General features: G+C 43.8%; 2 protein-coding genes across 7 annotated transcripts in view; one reads left to right on the forward strand and one right to left on the reverse strand.

The window, feature by feature from the left end:
• ARSG (arylsulfatase G) overlaps positions 1-20,490 on the reverse strand; it is an 86,568-nt gene extending 66,078 nt beyond the window's left edge. For 2 of the 5 annotated variants that reach the window (XM_043496398.1, XM_038370597.2), the window contains exon 1: positions 19,984-20,490. The gene's annotated coding sequence lies outside the window, so the exon portion shown is untranslated. Of the gene's footprint in view, positions 1-14,661; positions 17,497-19,983 lie in introns of those variants that run through there. The other 3 variants (XM_038370598.2, XM_043496400.1, XM_043496399.1) reach the window with 3 other exon arrangements.
• SLC16A6 (solute carrier family 16 member 6) lies at positions 255-15,754 on the forward strand. 2 transcript variants are annotated; one of them, XM_038370603.2, is made up of 6 exons: positions 255-740; positions 5,997-6,238; positions 6,992-7,135; positions 9,724-9,852; positions 11,569-12,390; positions 13,068-15,754. In XM_038370603.2, the coding sequence occupies exons 2-6, from the start codon at positions 6,004-6,006 to the stop codon at positions 13,286-13,288; spliced, it is 1,551 nt and encodes a 516-aa protein (XP_038226531.1). In that variant the 5' UTR covers positions 255-740; positions 5,997-6,003; the 3' UTR covers positions 13,289-15,754. The 2 variants fall into 2 exon arrangements, with proteins under 2 accessions (XP_038226531.1, XP_043352336.1); XM_043496401.1 differs by lacking the exon at positions 255-740 and adding an exon at positions 795-1,659.
• Positions 20,491-22,992: the final 2,502 nt, after the last annotated feature.

The following is a 22,992-nucleotide window of genomic DNA, read 5'->3' on the forward strand; positions in this document are numbered from 1 at the left end:
GGGGGGAGAGTCAAGGTATTAGGGGAAGAGGGCCACCCCCTTGGGTGTGGGGTATTTGGGGGAGGGGAGGGTCACCCTGGGGTGACAGAGGCAGACCCAGGATGATGATGAGGATGATGAAGGGCCACCCCCACCCCGCCCATGCACGCTGACTCTGGGCTGCAGCCCCTCCTCCCGGCCCCTCCTCCCCGGCGCGCACCCCCGCGCACCCCCCCCCCCCCCGCAGCGCACGCAGGGCTGGAGCGGCGGCCGCAAGCCGGGCCCGGCGCGCACATGGCGCTGCTGAGCTGCCGCGCGCGCCGGGGCCGCCGGCAGAGACCGGCTCGAGCCGGTCTATATAAAGCCGGGACGCGAGCGGAGGGGGACAGCCGCCACCGCCGCCCGGGCAGGAGCAGGGCCCCCGGCGCACGGGCACTCGGGCAAGGGCGGGACCCGCCGGAGCAAGGCGCTGGGGGGCAGCCCGGCCCGGGGAGGGGGCTGGGAGCAGCCGGGCAGAGACCCCCTAGCCCTGCTCTGTGGGGCTAGCGCCTCTTCCCCCGCCTCTCCAGCCACAGCCCTGCACCGGGGTCCCTGGCCGGCTGCCCGCCCCAGCCCCTTCCCCGCCTTGGGGGGGGGCCCCTGCTCCAGCCAGCCCCCTCACCATGCTGCTGGTGCGCCGCTGAGCTCGCCTGCACCCCGCTGTGGCTCGGGTGGGGGGGGGGGTCTCGCCTCCTTCTCCCCCAGCAGCAGCAGCAAACCTGGTAAGTGAGATTCGTGCTTAAAAGTTTGTTGCCTTGTGCCCGTTTCTTTATGTCTGTACCTAGGAGCATCCGTGTGTCCAGGGAACAGCGGGCTCCCCTCGCCAGCACGGCCGCCCGTGCTCACCGGGCTGCGTAAACCTTCAGAAAGTGATGCCGGACGCCTGCCCCCGCACTTCTTTTCCCTACACCACTTAGGAACCAGGAGGGGATGATGATGATGATTTTGCACCCAGATAATTTTTACCGTGATCCTTCGTGATCGACAGGTTTTTTTGTTGTTGTTGTTGTTGTTGTTTTTAAAGGCACTTACTTGGTTGTATATTTCAAAACTGCTTTTTTTTTTTAGTGTCTCTCGCTGATTTCTTCAATTTTTTTATGACCTCTGGCGTGCCACAGATTTGCACACGGGTCTCTATGCCTAGGGCCCCCCACTGCTGAAGGGCCAAGATTCTTTAAACAAAACTTCGAAGGAAGATTTGGACGCTCAGGATCTGCTTTCTCCTGAGGTCAAGTTCCAGATCAGCAAAGGAGAGCCATAAAGCTAAGCACATGCTGAACCCCGTTCTTGGTCAGCAAAGCATTGAAGTGTGTTTAAGTCTCACTGAGGTCAGTGGGACATCAGCACAGGTTTAAATGCTGAATGGATGGGAACACATCATCCAATGCTTTGTTGAATCAGGGTGCTGAGGTCCACTTTGGAGAGGGTCCTCCATACCTTTGGAGAACAGATGAAGCAGCATTGAGATCTGGAGCAGGGAGGGTTCTGCATGCTTTGGGAGGACACAATGTTGGTAAAATCTGCCAGGTGGATCTGAGATTCTGTTGAAGGGGGAAGACCGGCCCGCATTCTGTCCACCGGCATGCCCGCATTCTGTCCACTGTGTGGCTAGACAGCAAAAGTTTGCCCTAAATTATGAAGGTTCGTTTTCAGTTCCTGTTCCTAATCCCTATTTTACAGAAGGTTTAGGATACTGCTGTTGTTTGATGTAGTGCCCTCTGAGAACAAGTATCTTCAACCAGTTTTCTCTGGCTGGATTTAAATGAGAACACCAGTATGATCGGAAAATATATACAATAACTTTGTACAATACCTTTACAAAAACCAACAATATATCAATGTTTCTTCAACACAGCATCAATGTGGAAGACACTTTCCACAAGAGATGTGCTATAGCATCTCTGAAATACATGATCCCTATAAGAAAAGGAGTACTTGTGGCACCTTAGCGACTAACAAATTTATTTGAGCATAAGCTTTCGTGAGCTACAGCTCACCCGATGAAGTGAGCTGTAGCTCACGAAAGCTTATGCTCAAATAAATTTGTTAGTCTCTAAGGTGCCACAAGTACTCCTTTTCTTTTTGCAAATACAGACTAACACGGCTGCTACTCTGAAACCTATGATCCCTATAAGAGTTTCCCTAATTGTGAACTACTCTAGGCATTGATTGTTTTCTGTTCAGAAATCAAATAGCCTATTAGGGCCACTGCTGGAAATACAGAATTATTAATTGCCATTTCTAGCTAGCTGTGAGGAATTTGATCTTTGTGTGTATTGTCACTAAGTGTACTTGTTGAGTTCCAACATGTATGGATTTGACCCTTTGTGCTTAACCAAAGAAGGCAGGTCATTTTCTTTAAGTCACCAAGTCTTTCAGCACAAACATGCCCTACTGCAGTCTCTTCACCCAGGTAGGAAAAGTTACAATTTATGTAGACAACATGCCTCCTACCCCAGGTTTACTATTCAGCTTCCAGGAGTAAGTGTTATCCCTATGGGACTCGCTTCAAGTAGCAAAACTGTAAATTCTTAAGCATCGTTAAAAAACTAGATCTTGTAAATCGATTAGTGACTTGTATCAAATGCCCTGCAGCAGCTTTTGCCATCCTTTCCATAAGGAATCTTGAAGTGCATTTGAATATACCTAAGTGCATGTTCTGAATGAGTATTGACATGATAGAATGGAACAGCTTTTAATGAATAGACCCACGATCTAGCAAAGAGTATTCCATACATACAGATTTCTGTTACACTTAAAGGGTGTGTCAGTATCTGTTTGTTTGAAATTAATCCTTGAACTCTAAATTTAGGCTGAAATTAGCATACAAGACCTAACTGATACCTTGGGCTTTTCCCAAATAAATCTTTATGGATGCCTTCAAGCAACTCAGGTAGAAAATTGGGGAAGGAAAACATTATTGTGTAAAGATTTGGGGGAGGGGGGATAGCAGACCAGGGATAAAGAAACCAGCTGGGAATAGTTCAAGATCCAAGGTTAGAGTTAGTGTGCTGCAGCACCTAGAGGGTCCAATTGTTCTGAGCACTATACAGTAAGAGGTACATAGTAAGAGAGAACCCACACCCTAGAGAATTTACAATTTAATGCATTGTCTGTACTTAAGCTGTAAATTGACATAGCTTCATCGCTCCTAACCCCTAAGGTAGATGCAGCTAGGTTGAGGTGAGCAAACTTTTTTGGCCTGAGGGCCACATCTGGGTATGGAAATTGTATGGTGGGCCATGAATGCTCACAAAATTGGGGGTTGGGGTGTGGGCTCTGGAGTGGGGCTGAGGTTGGGGGGTGCAAGAGGATGCTCTGGGCTGGGACCAAGGAGTTCAAGGGCAGGAGGGGGATCAGAGTGGGGCAAGGGTTTGGGGCGTGGGAGAGGATCAGGGGTGCAGGCTCCAGGCGGCGCTTACCTCAAGCAGCTCCCAGAAGCAGCGGCATGTCCCCCATCAGGCTCCTATGCAGAGGCGCGGCCAGGCAAGCTGCCCTGTCCGCAGGTTCCACCCCTGCAGCTCACATTGGCCATGGTTCCTGGCCAATTGCAGCTGCGGGGGTGGTGCTTGGGGCGGGGCAGCATGCAGAGCCCTCTGGCGCCTCTCTGTATAGGAGCCAGAGGGGGGACATGCTGCGCCGCACAGAGTGGGGGAAGCTCCAGACTCTGCTCCCCGGCGGGAGCTCAAGGGCCAGATTAAAACATCTGGAGAGCTGGATACAGCCCTGGGTCATAGTTTGCCCCCCCTGAGCTGGGTTGACAGAAGAATGCTTCCATCAACCTAGCTATCACTGGGGAGGTAGAGTTCCTACCATGATGGAAAACCCCCTTCCATCGCTGTAGCATCCATCTATGCTATGGGGTTACAGAGGCATAGCTACGGTGCTGTAGCCTCCATAGTATAGACAAGCCCTAACTAGAAAAGACAGAGAAAGAGTGGGAGGGGAAATAAGCACAGAGAGAGAGGTGACTTGCCCTAGGTCACACAGCGGGTGGGTGACAGGGCCCTCCCCCAGTGTAGATCATGATGTCTCTCATACCTCTCTGTCAATCCTACTCAGAAGCACAGGTCTTAGCCCTCCTCAGCTAGTGGGATGCTTGTTGTGACATAGGGCCTTGATTTTTAGTGGGAGCTCCAAAAAGAAGGATCAGAGGGATAGCAGTGTTAGTCTGGATCTGTAAAAGCAGCAAAGAGTCCTGTAGCACCTTATAGACTAACAGATGTGTTGGAGCATAAGCTTTTGTGGGTGAATACCCACTTCACTGGATGCGTATATTATACGTCTGTTAGTCTGTAAGGTGCCCAGAAAGAGAAATGACCCTTTGCACTTGTGTATGTTGAAGGCTTACAAAATAAAATGGAGTCTTGACCTACTCTGGTTAGCTGGCAACAGGGACTCCATGAGTCCTGTTGGTGCTGTCATACCCACTACAAGGCCAGTTTTCAGAAAGCACTCTTGGAGACTAAGGTTAACCCTGGGTTGTGTGGGTTTGGGCTTTTTTTGTTGATTTGTTTTTTGGCATAGTATTGCAGTACTTTTAAAAGCTAATGGGCCACATTTATCCCTGGTGTAACTCCACTGACATCAACAGAGTTACACCAGGATGATATGGGCCTAGCTTAATATCCTGTATGGTATTAAAATACTCCAGAAAACTAAGCAGTGTTGTTAACAATAGGACTTATTTACATGTGTATGCCAGTCCTAGCCTGCAGACTAGATTAGTAGGGAGTGTGAAGTCACCAGATGCATGATTGGGTGTTTCACTTAGCACTAATCAGCAATCTCTGGCATGTCATCATGATTGAGACTTATGGTAAGGGGACACGTGGTTTTCCTTTATAATGTGTTCAGTGCCTTCCTTTACTATTGCTGTAAGTGTTCAGCCCATCATGCTGAAGCAATTTGGTCTTTCTGTTTTGCAGGTCACCTTTAACTTCCTCAGCATCAGACAAACTGATACTAACAAATCCTTAAAAAGAAAAGGAGTACTTGTGGCACCTTAGAGACTAACAAATTTATTAGAGCATACGCTTTCGTGAGCTAGCTCACGAAAGCTTATGCTCTAATAAATTTGTTAATCTCTAAGGTGCCACAAGTACTCCTTTTCTTTTTGCGAATACAGACTAACACGGCTGCTACTCTGAAACCTAACAAATCCTTGTTTCCAGGGAAAAAGCTTCAGAATTAGACCAATGTTTCCTAGCCCCAAGAACCACTAGGGGCTGCACCCACCTCCAAATTCATCTTGGCTACTTGAGGGAGAGGTGAAGGGAACAGAGGGTTGGTTGGTTTGTTTGTTTCCCTGACTATCTTATGTCTTTGATGATCCAAGCCACTCCATTCTCCTTCCTTGAAACTTAGCAGCCCCTGTGAGTGCTCAGGAAAGCATTTAATTGCTTTAAAAGCCACAGGGGAAAAAAATAGCCTCTAGCTGATTTACATAACTAACCAGCTCTGCAGAAACCATGTAGAGCTGAGTTGGAGCTCTGGGCTGTAACAGCAGAAGTCCTTGAGGAAGTGCAAGATGGTAGTCTCAGCCTCCTGCTACTACTTCACTTTTCATTCAATGTCAGCAAGTTAGAAAAACTTGATTGTTGGGGCATTGTTCTGAAGTCTGTGTCATTTCATGAGCCCTCTGGGGCTCTCCTGTGGATTTTTTTTTTTTTTCATGAATTGTATCCCTTCTGCATTTAACTCAGATGACTGCTTTTAATCACCAGTTTTGCTGATTGGGACAGCTTGTCCTGATGCTGAGTGATGGGTTTCTGGTTCTTGATTCAAAGGGCCCATGACAAACCACTCCTATCTCATCATAGAAAAGAGGAACTTCTACCTGAGTCCCCTGTATTTAATCTCACAGCAGCAGAACGAGAAAGGGACTCTTCTCCCCAATATTTTTTATGTGATGTTACAATTATTAGACTTTGTAAAAAGTGAATTTAAAAAGTCTTATTTTTTTCCCTCTATTCCAGATTAAGAATGACAGTCAATACTATAAAAATGTCATGCACCACCCCAAATGTTTATACTAAAGTGCCTGATGGAGGATGGGGATGGACTATTGCTTTTGCTTTCTTTGTTGTGGAAGCACTTACATATGGTATTATAAAATCATTTGGAGTCTTCTTTAATGATTTGATTGAAAGCTTTGATGAAACCAACAGCAGGATATCGTGGATCATTTCAATATGTGTGTTTGTACTAACTTTCACAGGTAAGTGCACAGTACATGTTCACTTTGAAAATTAAGGGTCGTGTTCATGTTACTCATGCACCCGTATACGTATTGGGATTTACACACATTTACATCATTTAATGTATATATACTCTCCCCTCCTCTGAGCTATCTATGGTTGATAGCCTGCATATCCCACTATCATGAACCATAAAGAGCAAGGAAACGAGGGGGTAAGTCATTCAACATCCCATCCCCCACTCTGCTCATCAGTTCCCTTTCTTAGTCTCTGCTATTTCCACAACTCGCTTCTGCATTTTCATTCGGAACCACCACAGATGGGGCGTCTCTGCTTCTGACCTCTTGTGTGAGCTTGGACAAGTCACTTAACATCTGTTTACCTCAGTTTCTGTAAACATGGGGGATGGATAACAATGAGCACCAAACTTTTGAACTTTTGTAAAGTGACTTGCCATATATAGCTGGTAAGTGCTATAAAAGCACTACAGGTGACAACATGGCCCCATTGAAGTGGAAGTTTTAACTTCAGTGGGGCCAAGATTTCAGCTACAGTATTTATTTCAGGCTGCAAGATTTCTCGCTGGGTATAAAATGCTTGGGGAAGGGCAGATAGAATGGCAAGGGTGTGGGAGTAGACTGGCATGGAGCAGAGTGTCCAAGTGACTAGAAGGATAAAAGGAGGAAAAAATGAGTAGAAGAGATAAAAGACAACAGGCATTCTGCAAATGACTGTCATGCTTTATGCACTTTTGTTCCCCCCGACCAATGCAGCTCCCTTGTCTACAGTCCTGAGTAATCGTTTTGGTCATGGTCTTGTGGTGATGGTCGGAGGTATACTGATCAGTATTGGAATGGTCACAGCCGCCTTTGCACGCACAGTTGTCGAGATGTATATAACAATTGGCCTAATTTCTGGTGAGTTACTTCCACATCTCTCAGATACTCCGTCTACTGGTGAAGTTTCCATCAATACAATTTAGGATTCCCTTATCCTAAACTGGCTTGCGTTTTGTTCTTGTTTAATGACTCTTCGTCTTACTCCTTATGCTCCTCCCAGTCCTGCTTCCTTGGTGTTCCTTTTTTATCATTTGCCAGTTCTGTTTCTTGTTGTTGTTGTTTCAGGCTGCCCACCTACACTTGGAACCATGTCCCATTTCTCATTCAACAAACCATCTCGCCTCTTCATATTTCTCCTTAAAACCCATTTCTTTCACAAAGACTGCCTGTGTCAGCCACTTCAAAACTGATTTCTTTTCTAACTCTCCCACAACTCTTGCCTGGTTTGTTTGTTTTGGGGGAGGAATATCAAGGGAGCATATTGCAATTTATGATCTCCTAGGCATCAATGTTTATATTTTCCAAAGCCCATGTGTATGCTTGATATATAATTTGGTTTTTGTGTGTGTATAAAAGCCATCACTTAGCTTTGCAAAGAGGATATTTATGTTGATATATAGTGTGTACATGTGCATGCATGCACACACAATCTTCTGGAAGATTTCTGAGTATTGTTATCACACCAAAGTCACTTGCCTTGCTCTGAAGAGTCTCATTCCAGACTCTTCTGAAATTATATTTCCCTTTCCAGAGAGAGAGGATGAGCTTGTGGTTAAGTCACTGAACCGGAACTCTGGAGATCTGGGTTTGATTTCCTGCCTCTGCCTCACACTTTGTGTGTGTGTTACCTAGGCCAGGGTCACCTGGGGCTTGATCCTGAAAATTGTCAGATGATCCTATAGATGTGCTGATCACTGTCAATTCCCTATGACTAGGACCCTACCAAATTCACAGTCAAATGTGAGCAATTTCATGGTAATAAGATTTTAAAAAATAGATTTTATGATTTGAGCTACTTAAATCTGAAATTTCACTGTTGTAATTGTAGGGATCCCGACCTAAAAAGGAGTTGGGGCAGGGGGGGAACAAGGTTATTGTAGGGGGGTTGCTACTTCTGTGCGGCTGCTGATGGCATCGCTGCCTTCAGAGCTGGGCAGCTGGAAAACGGAGGCTGCTGGCAGGGAGTCCAGTAAGGATGGCCTGGTATGGTATTGCCACCCTTACTTCTGTGCTGCTGCTGGCGGGGCGCTGCCTTCAGAGCTGGGGCCTGGCCAGCAGCTGCCGCTCTCCAGTCACCCAGCTTTGAAGGCAGCGCAGAAGTCAGGGTGACAATACTGCGACCCCTCTCCCCTCCTCCCTGCAACTCCCTTTTGGGTCAAGACCCCCAGTTTGAGAAACGCTGGTCTCCCTCATGAAATCTGTATAGTATAGGGTCAAAGCACACAAGACCAGATTTCACAGGGGGGAGACCAGATTTCATGGTCCATGACACATTTTTCACAGCCGTGAATTTGGTAGGGCCATACCTATGACTTCAGTGGAAGCTGAAGGTGCTCAGCACCTTACCAGGATTGAGCCCTTGAATCTCCCTGTAGCTCAGTTCTCCATCTGTAAATTGGGGATAATGATACTTGCCAACATGGCCAGGGTGTTTTAAAGATAAAGCTATTGTCCAGGAAGTGCTCTGACACTAGGGTGATGAGCACAAGAGACACAAACCAGTAACTAAATAAATGATCCCCTGGAAATTCCCAGTTATTTGGGAGTAGGAAGCAGGATCTAGTGCAGGGATGGGCAAACTTTTTGGCTCGAGGGTCACATCAGTGTTGCACTACTGTATGGAGGGCCAGGTAGGGAAGGCTGTGTACGTGTACGTACACACACACACACACACACACACACACACACACACCCCCTATCCACCCCCTCCCACTTCTTGCCCCCTGACTGCCCCCCTCAGATCCTCCAAACCCACCCTGCCCCCATGCTCCTTGTCCCCTGACCGCCCCCTCCTGGGAACCCTGCCCCCTATCCAACCCCCCGCTCCTGTCCCCTGAATGCCCTGCTCCCTGACAGCCCCCCCAGGACTCCCACCCTCTGCTCCTCATCCCCTGACCGCCCCCTCCCAGGACTCCTAACTGCCCCCCCCCAGGATCCGACCCCCTATCCACACCAATACCCCCTGACAGACCTCTTGGGACTCCCACCATCCCTGTTCCCCATCCCCGGACACCCCTCCCCCCAGAACCTCCACCTCAACCAACCACCCCCCCCCGCTCCCTGACTGCCCCCCAGGACCCTCCACTCCCTTACCATGCTGCTCAGAGCAGCAGGAACTCACAGCCGCGCCCCCCGGCCAGAGCCAGCTGTACTCTGCATGCTGCCCAGTACGAGCGAGCGGTGGGCCTGAGCGCTGCCTATGGGGGACAGCGTGGGAGGAGCCAGCCTCCCCGTTCAGGGGCCAGGCAGGACAGTCTCGCAGGCTGGATGTGGCCTGCAGGCTGTAGTCTGCCCACCTCTGATCTAGTGGGTCTTTCTATTTTTCCCTAGGTGAGTTACTTAGTTGGCAGAATTGATACCATAATTTCACCACCAGGAAAGCTGGCATTAGCATCCAGCTTGCTTCCTTCCTCATTGTCATGACAATTTTTGGCATTTATTCACAGGCTTGGGATACTGTCTGTCTTTCCTCCCAACTGTCACCATTTTGTCACAGTATTTTGACAAACGGCGTTCACTGGTCACTGCAGTTGCATCCACAGGAGAATGTTTTGCTGTCTTCTCTTTTGCGCCAGGTATATAGACCAAAATATTGTAAACACAAGTGTACGTAAGGAATAAATTCTGTGATCCGCCTACCAATCAAATGAGGGCCCGATTCTTACGTAAGCTGACGCCTTAATCACAACTATATTGATTTCATTGACACTTGTAGTTACTGGACCAGTGCTGTCCTTACTAGGGTAAAACTCCTTTTGAAGACATTCCCTGAGTAAGGACTTCAAAATTAGTCCCAGTGGAATTTTTGGATAAACCGATTAAATGCCTTTTTCCTGCATAGTGTTAAGTTTAGATCCTAGTTAGTCTGGTCACAAGACAATGACATGTCTTATTAACGTTCACTGAAGTTGGAGTTTGTGGGGGTTGGACAAGTAGCCTTAGCCTTCTGCTGCCTTTCTCTGCCTGAGAATGCAGAAGAAAACTGCAAGGGGAACCCATCTCTTGCATGGTGTTACATCATAGGGAAACGATCTGTCCCTGTTATTGGCAAAAAAAATAAAAATAAAAAAAATCAATATCGGGGGAGAGGCTTGGCTTTTTTAGTCTCCGTCTCTGCTGGCCAAATAGGGTAAACTACACTGTTACACCATCTGGTAGGTTCCCTGTACAGCTCTGACAAGCTAAAAATAAGGCAGGGTAGTTACCATGGCTACTTTATAGCATGGGCTGTAACACGGAGTCAACCTCAGTCTCGATCTTCACTAATCTTTGAAAAAAGAAAAGGAGTACTTATGGCACCTTAGAGACTAACAAATTTATTTGAGCATAAGCTTTTGTGAGCTACAGCTCACTTCATCAGATGCATTTTTCCTGAGCTGTAGCTCACGAAAGCTTATGCTCAAATAAATTTGTTAGTCTCTAAGGTGCCACAAGTACTCCTTTTCTTTTTGCGAATACAGACTAACACGGCTGCTACTCTGAAACTAATCTTTGAGAGTACGTGTCATGTGAAACCTAACCCCAAGGTCTTGAGAGACTGAATTGCATGAGACCTTCCTAGAATTCCATAAGAAAAGAAGCTTTTTCTAGTACTATACTTTCTGGAAACCCACTCCCCATCATCTTTGCTTCCTCTCATTTCACTATTCTGAAAAAAGTGCTAGTAGAATAAACCTGCCATTTCTCTGCTGATCAGATAATAGTCTGCTGGTGTAGTCTGCCTTCAACTAATACGCATTTTCAGTTAAAGAAACCCTCGTAATGAAAGACTTGTATCTAAGCATCAGCACACAGTTTGAATAGAGGAAAAAACATCCCCCTTAATATCTGGCTTCAGGATGGTGTCAGATAAGAAAGGAAACTTTAAAACAGAGTTCAAACACACTCATTAAAAATACCTAGTTGCTCCCTGCTGGTCAAAGCGCCTGCCAGCCCATGCCAGTTAAGAAATGTCTGAAAAGACTCTTTACCCAAGAAGAGAAGGGAAATCCCATAGTTGCTACAGGTCAGACTCTAAATACTAGCCAACGTAGACTGAGCCTAAAACTGGGAATCTGGAATTCTGATAGTGAGCCAGTGAGTGATCTCAAGCAAGTCACGTAAGTCTATGCTTTCAAAAGTGGTCATTAGTTTTTTAGGAGCCTAATTTGAGACACCTAGGACCCTATTGACTTTAGATGGAGCAGAGTTTGATCCAATAACTTCATTTTTTTTTTAATGTGGAATTTTTAAAAAAAAATTTGGAGGCTTCCTGTTTTTAATAATTTCTTCTCTGCTCCCCATTTCCCCAGCTATCACCTCTTTGAAAGAGCAGATTGGTTGGAGATACAGTCTCCTGATAGTTGGGGTGCTACAGTTAGGCATTGTCATCTGTGGATCACTGCTGCGACCTATTATTATCCAAGCACAGGAAGAAGTGAAAGTATTGCCAACAGAAGAGCATACAGAGACTAAGTACATGCTTGAAAATGAGCAAACACGCACCTCAATAGATTCAATTGACTCAGGAGTAGAAGTATCTACCTCACCCAGCAGTGTGCCTGGAAACACCAAAGCAGAGCTGAAAAGTGAAGAACCAAAGGAAACCGTAAAGATGCTTGTTGAAGCTAGCAGCTCCCCTAAAGAACCAAAAATCCAACTACTAGACTTCTCTGTGATGAAAGACCACGGCTTTATTTGTTATGCACTTTTTGGTCTATTTGCTACTCTGGGATTCTTTGCTCCGTCACTCTACATCATTCCTCTCAGCATCAGTCTCGGTATCGACAAGGATCGTTCTGCATACATACTGTCTGCAATGGCCATTGCTGAAGTCTTTGGAAGAATTAGCGCCGGTTGGCTCCTCAACAAGAAGCCTATCCGCAAGATTTACATTGAACTCATATGTGTCATTCTGCTCTCCATAGCTCTCTTTGCCTTCCCTCTTGCCTATGAATTTTGGGGATTGATGATATGTAGCATATTTTTTGGGTTCATGCTTGGAACTGTAGCAGGCACACACATTCCAATGTTAGCCGAAGATGATGTGGCTGGTATTGACAGGATGTCTTCTGCAGCTGGAGTGTATGTGTTCATTCAGAGTTTAGCTGGGTTGGCTGGACCACCCCTTGCAGGTAACTTTAAAATACATACCTTTTTTGAATAGCTGAAATCAGCTACTATTATTGATGCCTCTTCCTAATAACCATGTTGCAAGGGGGTTAGGCCTGTGGTTAGTGTTATTCCTGTGCCTGGTTGGGAAGGTGAGAATACCTTATAACAACCTCTCTGACTGAACTAGGAGCAATAGTGTAGGCTCCGAGTAACGATGTCCCATCCAGCCCTCTTGAGCTGGAAAGAAGGTTGCTGCAATGCAGAAATGCAGCACTGCAGTGTCTTGGACATGAGGCATCCTCTGTAGAAGAGCCTCAAGGAAGGAAAATACTGCACGGCTACCCTGTTCCAGTTAGAATCCTAAAACTCGCATTCTTTCTGGGTTTTAATGAAATATACACATGTAAACACTCATTTATACAGTGCCTTCTAGCCATACACCCTGCAAAATAAGTCAGTCCTGTATTGGCAGATGTCAGTTAAATATGTAGTAAGTTGACCCTTGATATTTTAAGGCTTAAAAAGGTACCCGTAACGGTTAGCTGTCCTCAGCTTGCAATATCATGCAAATACAGTGGCAACTATATTGAAAAGTTGGGAGGGAGGTGTTTTTGAGGTAATGGGATGGGCAGAAAAATGGTGGACAAGTTGAGATGTGATTTTTATTTTTAATAGCTTTAAAATGCTTCCTCCATAGGTGTGCTAGTGGATGTGACGCAGAACTACAGATCAGCCTTCTACTCCTGTGCTGCAGGCATGATACTGGGAGCTGTGTTTCTGTCCTTAGTAAGACCCTGCAAGACAGTCCTGTGTCAAGGTCAGAAGCAGAAGGTAGAAGGAAATGCATCGGAAGCTTTACAAGACATACCAGATGACTTTATTGAAATGGATCTTGGAAAAACAGATGATTCAGTATAAAGCTGTGACAGCATAGCATAAAATAGTTGGTCCTTATAAATCAGTACACTCTGTGTTAAATCTGGGGAAAAACAAGTCCGCTCTGCTCCATGTTCTAAAACTATACTTCAAAGGGAATGCAAAATCTTAATGTGGAAAAAGTTGCCATCAACAATTATTCTTCTGGAAAGATTGCTTTTATTTTTTTTAAACCAGCAATGGTAGGTTTCACATGAGATGTCCACGCATTGTGACTACGTAAGAATACTCCTGTCCCACATGAAGAAACATGGTTCACATTTCTGCTTTCCCAATACATGACATGCATACCTAAAGTTCTACTGCTCTTAAGTGGAAAACATAAAGTTGTATGTATGAAAATCAGAAGTGGCACATACAACTAAATCTATTGGGTAACAATCTTTGTGATTGCCTGGCAGGCTTCCCAAACTGTAAATCTTATTCAGTCAACAGAATAAATAATGCAGAAGAAATTATTTAATAAACATAAGTAATTTGAACTCTTGAGTTTTCTATCAGAAGAACATGGACTCTTGTTTCAGATCATTATAAGAAGACATAAGGGCAATAGGGTAGGCTAATTAGTTAAAGTAGAATTACTGGTAAATTTGGTTTTTAGTTAACTTTGAATTTTGTAAATGCTGGGAAGTTAGAGGTTACCACTTATTTTTATGGCCAGTTATTAGTGCAGATAGGTCACTATAAAGTTATTTCTTTACAAACTAGCATCCTAAGAATTGTTTCCTGTTGATAGCAAGATGTATTGTCTTTAATTTAAACCAGTATTTATTATTTTTTAAGTTATTCTAGGATTGTTAAAGGCTATCAGATAAATAATTTGAATTGGAGAGAGAAAATATCTGATTTAGCAGAAAACCTTTTTACCTCTTTGCACCAATCCTTTCAATGCCGATCTTGTAAACTCCGTTTTTATTTTGTTTTTAAAATCACAGGTTGTTGTGAATGCTGCCTGATTTTTACTATGGTGGTCTTAGACAACTATGCTCTTAAAATTATTCTGTGGTAGATTGAACGTGAGAGACTATCCATCTTTTAATAGACTGTAGGTCATATCCTCAGCTGGTGTAAACTGATATAGCTCCACTGAATAGCGCTAGCTGGGAATTTGGTCCTGTATGATTAGCACCCAAACATATCTGCAATTTTCACTTACCACAGCTGCATATAAAGGAATCTTTGCAGCACTACTGAATTAACATGAATAAAGTCAGTACAGCTAATATGAAATAGTAAAGGCACTTGGCCATTACCAGATACAGTTTACATTATTAGAATACAATCAGTGTGTTCGTAAGCTTCTGTAGGCATCAAATAACTGGTCTTCTACAATGGAAAGAAAATCATCACTGTACCTTGTTCCTATTGAAGTCAGTTTTTTGCCACTCACTTCAGTGACAGCAGGACTGGGTCCTTACTGTGTTTCCTGTTTTATTACCTATAAAGAAGGGAATTGTGAAAGACAACAAATTGGCTTTTCACTCACTCCTATTTTGATAAATTCCTTTATGCATTTTTATGCCACTCAGCAACTCAGGGGGACAAGTAAAAAGTTTGTTTGGTTCTAAGTACGCATACAGCTTGACGCGTTTCTCTGTAGTTAAGTGGAAGTGGCACTGTATATTAACTGCTATGCTATGTATTTTATCAGCCATAGAAATGTGGGACAATCTCTGTATAGAACTCCTCTCTTCAGGAAGGTGTTTTTGTTCAAACTGTCTTAAATGTCCAAAAAGAAACACATTCCTGCAACAAAGTGGCTGTAGCAATCTATTGTTACTGCCTGAGAATTAGTGAGCCTGGGCTGCAGTTTTGTTTCTTTTTTTTAAAATATATTCGCCTTCAGCACTTTATCATGTACAGCAGAACCTCGCTAAATTGCATGAATAATTGGAAGATCCATTGTAGATGACTAGATTTTGTGAATTAGCGAGTAAGCGAACAAACACAATACTGCATCACAAAACTTTTTTTGTAAATGTTTATTTTTAATTTATGCTAATGCTTCTGGCATGCTGGTAAATGTACTGTAGAATATAATTGTAAAATTAATGAAGTCTTAGTAATACGAGACCTCACTACAGCACTTTGCTACTATAAACTTGTTTAGAAGTAGGAGAGGCCACCGGGGGGGGGGGGTATTTTTGTGTGTGTGTGTGTGTGAGTGAGAGAGAGAGAGAAAACTACCTGTTCTGCAGATTAACGAGGTTCTACTGTCACTTTTTTACAAGGATTTCCAATACAGATTCAATAATAATGTCTATAAATGGCTGCACAATAAGTCTCTGTTTATGTCCATAGCAAGAGCAGGCACGTGCATATGTGCACAAAAGACCCAGAAGAAGCAGGCTTAACGTGTTCCAACCAGGATTTGCTGGTTTGTTCTGTAATGTATTTAGTGAAGTCTGGAAGTGACATAAAATACTGAGTTTTACAATAAAGTTTTTTTGAAAAACAAATTTTGCCCTTTTCATTTCCAGATCTTTTCTGCATTCCTTACCTAACAGTGCTATGCTTCTAGTTGTCCTGTAGTAACCTTGCAAAAAGTAACACGCATCCTTGTGAATAAAAGGCTTGATTATGATTCCCTCTTTAGGCAGGCTTTCAGGAGTGCATTGCTATCACATGCAGCTTGCTGAGATTGAAGAACCATGTTTACCCGTGGCCTGAGCAACCGTGCATTCTTTTACTTTGGTTGCCTGTGAGAGGGTGGCCTTAAATGAGAACTGGTGCTCTTTTAAAATGTGTACCACTGTACTCTGGGCTATAATCAGTGCATCATTCTGACAGGTAACTGTGCTTTGATAACATATACACATTTGAGAATCATCATCATATCTAAACACATGTAATTATACTGTCTCAGTGAATTAGAGAAGAATATTTGTTATATCACAAAGCAGCTGGCTGGTGCCTCAAAAGTAAAACTGTAAATTACACAGGGCCATAATACTTCCTGAGGCATTAACTTTCTCTTCTGCAAAACCCTGGTTCTTATTACATTAATTTAATTTAACCCAATTCTCCCCACTCCCTCCCACAATTCCCCATTTAATTAATAGCTCATAGCATGAAAGTGGGCAGTAAATACTATTACTAGTTATTCATTGGAGAAGAAATCTGTGGCACTTTCTTAATGTGACTTGTTTTATTTATACTATATACATCAGTCCTGGAACAAAGGTGATCAAACACCATGCAAGCAAATCTCTTTCAAAAATCCCAGTTTCAACACCAATAGCCAGTTTTCAGGAAGCAACTCTGCCACAAGAATTAACTGTTTAGATTAAGGTGGACAGTAAACATGCTATTTGCAACAGATTCCCCAAAAAGAACATGCATCACAAAACTATAACAGATTGCACATTTGCTCACATGCTAAGAAAAAAAAACTTGTTAAACTATAACAGTGCCATCTGGTGACTTCCACTATAACATTTTTCTTTTCTGAGTTAACTTTTTTCCCCACCTCGATTTAAAGTAATTCCATTTGATCACACTGGCCAGATTCTCTATTGCCCTGTATGCAGTCATTTAAACCAGAGCAAAGTGAGTAAAAACATGACCATTCTTATTTGGTAACATTTTATATCCACTTTGCACTGGTCCAAATTATTAAAGGTGCTAGACAGAGACTCAGACACTATATCTGCAAGTTAAGTTAGTTCATGTATACAATTTGTTTCTTTCAACCATGACTATAAAATAACTTCTCTTGTAATTGTCTGGTTCGTTAGATCCAATGTCATCCATAAACAGTATCTATAGATAAAGAAAGTTATATAGGGTAACTTGCAGAAGGCAAAAAAACCTGTGTTTGTAGCCTATATGATATATAAATAAGGCCTGAAAGATGAGGTTTTACAATTTTTTCCCATTGAAATATTAGTAATGTCATGTCTGGAAACCCTCTCCCCCCCAACCCCCAAAATAAAAAAATTCCCCATTAGATGTTGTTTTCTTGGTATCTGATGTCATAATGAACCTGTCATCCAACTGACCAGAGTAGACAAGACCAGAACTAAGAGAGCAGAGAGGAGGAGGACTAGCCTGTCTCCCAAGATCTGTAAGAGTGAGGGATCGTCCTTCAGAGTAGGTTGTAGATCCTTGATGATGCGCTGGAGAGATTTTAGTTGGGGCCTGTAGGTGACAGCTAGTGGTGTTCTGTTCTCTAAACTTGCGTTGCAGAGAGGACAATCCCTCACTCTCACAGACCTTGGGAGACAGGCCAGTCCTCACTTACAGACAGGCCCCCAACCTGAAGCAAATACTCACCAGCAACCACGTACCACACAACAAAAAACACTAACCCAGGAACCAATCCCTGCAACAAACCCCGTTGCCAACTCTGTCCATATATCTATTCAAGGGACACCATCATAGGACCTAACCATATCAGCCATATCATCAGGGGCTCATTCACCTGAACATCTACCAATGAGATATATGCCATCATGCATCAGCAATGCCCCTCTGCCATGTACACTGGCCAAACCGGACAGTCTCTATGCAAAAGAATAAATAGACGCAAATCAGACATCAAGAATTGTAACATTCAAAAACCAGTAGAAGAGCACTTCAAATCTCCCTGGACACTAAATAACAGCCTTAAAAGTGGCCATTCTTCAACAAAAAAACTTTAAAAACAGACTTCAATGAGAAACTGCAGAACTGGAATTAATTTGCAAACTGGACACCATCAAATTAGCCCTGAATAAAGACTGGGATGAGTCACTACAAAAAGTCATTTTCCCTCTGCTGATACTCATACTTCTTGTCAACTGTTGGAAATCCACCTTGGCCACCATTAGCACTACAAAAGTAGTTTTCCCTCTCTTGATATTCACCCCTTCTTGTCAACTGATGAGAATAGGCCACTTCTACCTTAATTGAATTGGCCTCGTTAGTAGTGACCACCCACTTGGTAAGGCAACTCCCATCTTTTCATGTGCTATAGTATATACTGCTTACTGTGTTTTTTACTCCATGCATCTGATGAAGTGGGTTTTAGGACACAAAAGTTTATGCCCAAATACATTTGTTAGTCTCTAAGGTGCAAAAAACAAAATGCCTCTTATGGAAATGCTGGCGGTAGCAGTGTCTGAAAAGGGGAAATTGCCATTTTGAATGGAAGAGATCGTCTGTCCATAGGAAAAGCTATGGGAATCTCCACCTATGAAACCCTACTTCCTGCAAAGGGCCTCAAGCCCAACCTCCATGCTCAGACTGCCCTTCATTTCACACCCTCCAGATTGGAGCAAGGGCATTTTCAGTGGGGAGAGGTCCATAGCTGGGTACCTCTCCCTCTGGAAATTTGACAGGGCCTGAGATTACTGACCTTCTGTGTACCTATGCATTATGGCAGGGGAGGGTTTTCCTCATTCCTGTGAGCAAGGGCTGGCGGTTGCTGTGTAACGTGAACAGTTTAATGGGGTGCTCGACCTTAGTGAATAATGTGCACCCAGAGACATGAATGAACACACTGATAAGATGCAAAGTAATAATAAGGTAAATCCTGCAGACCATCACAAGACCTGACCCTGATATCCTCACTCAGGAGAAACTCTCACTGGAATCAATTAAGGTTTTGCCTGGATAAAGACTGCAGCATTTAGTCCAAACCACAGAAATCCTTCCCCAGTAGGTTTCTATTGCTGGATTTTTTTTTCCTAAATATCCTTTATGACACCATGCGCTGCACTGACAACTGGCCAGACACCTAAGGGTCACAACTAAGAGTTTGTCTACAACAGAAATCGCTGGAGTAGCTATTCCATAACACTTCCCAGTGTGGATATCTATTCCAGACTGCATTTTGAATTCACACCTTACCTTATTCCAGAATAAGTCCTCTGTGTAGACAGGCCTAAAGCCAAATCCTGCCCTCTCTATCTGCCATGCTCAGAGGTATGATAGTAGTGGCCTCATGTAAGGATCCTCTGTCATCTTAGCAGTGCAGGTCAGGCTGGCTCATGAAGTGCCAGGGTGAATGTACAGTGGGGCACACCTTACTGCTTCTCTGAGAAGAAACATTATGCAGATCTTGCTGCACATTGCAGCATACGTACAAGGAGCTGGGCAACTGGCAACACTCACTAACCAGCAGATTACGGCTCTGTAGGATATCCGTGTCCAGGATGGTGCAGTAGCAGGGTCTAGCTCTTGAGTGCTGAGTGGGTTTCCTGCCCTGCTGCTCAACGGGTGTGTGGGAATGGGAGAGAAGCCACTCTCTGCACCCCCTCCTCACACTAGCCCAACCAGGTCTTGACAAGGCAGGATCTGGATTCCACCTCAGTTATACATATATCATCACAAATAAATATCCACCAACCATGAGATATGCTTGGACTAGAATCTCCCCCTATCCTCCCCCTTACCCTCCCGGCTACCCACACACGCATTGTGAGTTCATCAGCTATAACCACACCTTCCGCTCTGCCCTCCTCTGCACCTTCAGAGATCTGGCAGCTGCAAACATTACTGTACAGAGATACAGAGGCTATACCTAGCTCCTAGGCCACATTATGGCCCCTCCCAAATACAAAACAAAGGTTCACAGTTCATGCCAATAAGTTCTATAATGCAACAGGTTTAAAGAGGCTGGCACACCACCACCAGGAAAAGACAGTGTAAAATCAAACACCCCATACAGCCAAAATAAAGATTGGTGCACTCACTGGTGTACAGAGAGCAGCCTGCTGCTGCCTGCCTGCCATGTTTAATCTTCCCCGCTGCACAGCCCGTGACACGTGTGTGAGCGGGTGAGAGAGAGGCCCTGCCTCTCCCACCACAGTCTGACTGCCGTACCCCTGGGTGGAGCTTAAGTCTCAGAAGCCTATGATTGCTTTCCAGCCCACTCCAGAACAATTTGTGTGCACGTGCAGCTGTTTGCCAGCAGCACTCGTGTGTCTAAGGGCAGACACAACAAAAGGGAGCAATATTTTTTCCTGCTTCCAATGACCCACGCAGACAGAACCAGGAACTGCTCTTCTGCTACTGGGTGTTGGAGAAATCTTTAGCCCTGCACCTCCAGCAGACCTACAGTCTCACTCATCTGGAGAGTCATTTGAAAGCAGGGTGATTTGTGTTGTTGTTTTAAATGTTCTTTTTGTGAGGGGACAAAGTGGGTGAGATAGTATCTTCTATTCGACCAACTTCTGTGATATTACCTCACCCACCCTGCCTGGTCACAGGTTTCAGCGGGGTAGCCGTGTTAGTCAGTATCAGTAAAAACAACAAGGAGTCCTTGTGGCACCTTGGAGACTAACAAATTTATTTGGGCATAAGCTTTCGTGGGATATAACCCACTTCATCGGATGCATGGAGTGGAAAATACAGTAAGCAGGTACCATGTGCTGTATATTTATACCCACTTGCTGTATTTTCCACTCCATGCATCTGGTGAAGTGGGTTATATCCCACAAAAGCTTATGTCCAAATAAATTTGTTAGTCTCTAAGGTGCCACAAGGACTTCTCGTTATTTTCACCCACCTTGTCTCTCTAATATCCTGGAACCAACAGCGCTTACAACTGCACTGCATACAACCTTTTGTGAGGAAGCATTTTGCTCTGTTTCAATGAAACATTTAAAATAAAATTTCTCTGTTCAGACGCTCTCAGCCTGAAAATCCTGGCTGAGGAGAATATTCATATTACACATGGGAATAGAGGTTCTAGTGAACTTGCCATCCATGGTTACCTTCCCTATGCATAAACTACCACTTAATCCTTGCAAGATTTCCCTTCACTCAGTCATTCACACACACACTTTTTCTCCTTATTTCCAAAAATAAAATGGAGTTAAATAAATTGTGCCTGCATAGAAAGAGTCAACTGGGGCACAAGTAATTTTTCTGCTTTCGCTCACCATTTCTCAGCTATGTTTTCTGCATTTTATGGCACTCCCTATGTTAGTGGAATAAGGAACCTTCACACCTCCTTTAAATATTTCAAACTAAAACTCATTGAAAATGGAGACTGGAAATACACTTTCTTTTTATGTAGAGGAAGAAATTCTGGTGCCTGTGAATGATCAGAGTATTTAAATACAAACATAAATTAACATTTAATTGTTAAAATATTGTCATTTTAAAAAAAAATCTTTATTCATATAAGATTTAGGGTGAAATCCTGGCCCCACTGTAGTCTTTTGGAGTTTTCCATAGTTTTATCCCTAGTGATTGTCATCAAATATATGCCAAACTTTAAAAATATAACGAAAGCAGCAATGTAATGAACATCCTGTGTGGATTGATTATTCCAAAATTGGTGGAAACAAAAATCCACTAATAACATAAGTAAAGGTTTACCTGCCTTTAACAATTGAGGTGCTAAGTGGCCTGGAGAGATTTGGACCTTGTTCTGCAAACACTTAAGCATGTGAATAAACTTTATTTGCCCAGGAGATCAGATTGACGACAATGGGCGTACTTATGTAAAACAAATTATTCTTGTGCTGAAGTGCCTGCAGGATTAGGCCCCGATCCTGCAATCTGATCTGCATAGATAGACCCCTGTTCCTGAGCAGAGCACACCCTCCATTCAGTATAATCTGCCCACACTGATCAGATTACAGGACCACAGGCTCAGAATGGAAACTCTATGGGGCATGGATTATGTCCTTTTATTTAACTGTCACATGTCATTTCCACAAGCACGGCACAATGGAAATAATAATAATAGCAATAAATATTAGAACATATTGTAAACTGATTTAAATTTAAAATCATATCATGTTCCTTTGGCATATATTTTTTCCGTTGGAATAAAATTGGTTTATTTATAAATTTAAATAGAAAGCTAATTACTCACAATGCATAGGGATTGGGAAGGGAGCACACATGTACCTTTGTGAAACAAAGTGCAAAAATAATCCCAAAAATTGTACACAGTGTGAAATCTGGCTCACCAGACTTGCTTTGGGGTGATGATGGGAAGAAAGCAATTTAGCAGCAACAGACTAAGGAAGTGTCCTAACAAGATTATATAAAGAAAATTGAAAGCATAATTGGGTCTTGGTAACCGTAATTAAAACAATACCCTGCCACAGGAAATTAAACCCATCACACACAACACATCAATTAAATCTGTACTGCTTTGTTTCTTTTAACCAGGTTCTTTTCATTCTGTTCCTAATTTAAAGTACCCAAACACCATTTCCTGATTCTCTAGGAGAAGACCAAGTAAAAACGCACTTTGGTCCTGATCCTGCAAATGACTCTACACAAACAGACCCCTGCACCCACATGGAGACAACTGCAGGTTAGGGGCCCTTTGTGTAGGGAATCTGTGCAGGTACTGGGGATGGAATCCTCTCCCTGATTTAGTGACAGTGCCTGGAAAACTTGCAGAACCATTCCATATTTGCAGTTTCTGCTTGTGAAAACTGTGTCATCCTTACATGGGGGTTTTGGCCACTGACTCCTCATTGTCCAACGCTCCTATTTTTCCAATGCTAGAAACAAACCTAAATAAAATAAACACCACAATCCTCTGCAAACATTTAGAATATATATTTTTAAAACTACACGTTAGGCCCTCTTTACAAGATGTTAAATGGGCTTCTGTACATTACTGCAACTAAGATTAAAATGTACCTTGATTTCTGATATGAGAGCAGCAGAGACCAAATACTGTAAGGTCATGGCAGAAAAAGTTACTGTCTGGGGAAGGAGGGTATAAATGT

This window comes from Dermochelys coriacea, chromosome 14 (genome assembly GCF_009764565.3).
Source record: "Dermochelys coriacea isolate rDerCor1 chromosome 14, rDerCor1.pri.v4, whole genome shotgun sequence".
NCBI lineage: Eukaryota > Metazoa > Chordata > Testudines > Dermochelyidae > Dermochelys > Dermochelys coriacea.

What these genes read in the sequence shown, in the direction of transcription:
- SLC16A6 (XM_038370603.2), top strand. Translation starts at nt 6,004, where the DNA reads ATGACAGTCAATACTATAAAAATGTCATGCACCACCCCAAATGTTTAT. An exon ending in GTTTGTACTAACTTTCACAG is followed by an intron (nt 6,239 to 6,991) that starts GTAAGTGCACAG and finishes CGACCAATGCAG; the next exon opens with CTCCCTTGTCTACAGTCCTG. An exon ending in GGCTGGACCACCCCTTGCAG is followed by an intron (nt 12,391 to 13,067) that starts GTAACTTTAAAA and finishes CTTCCTCCATAG; the next exon opens with GTGTGCTAGTGGATGTGACG.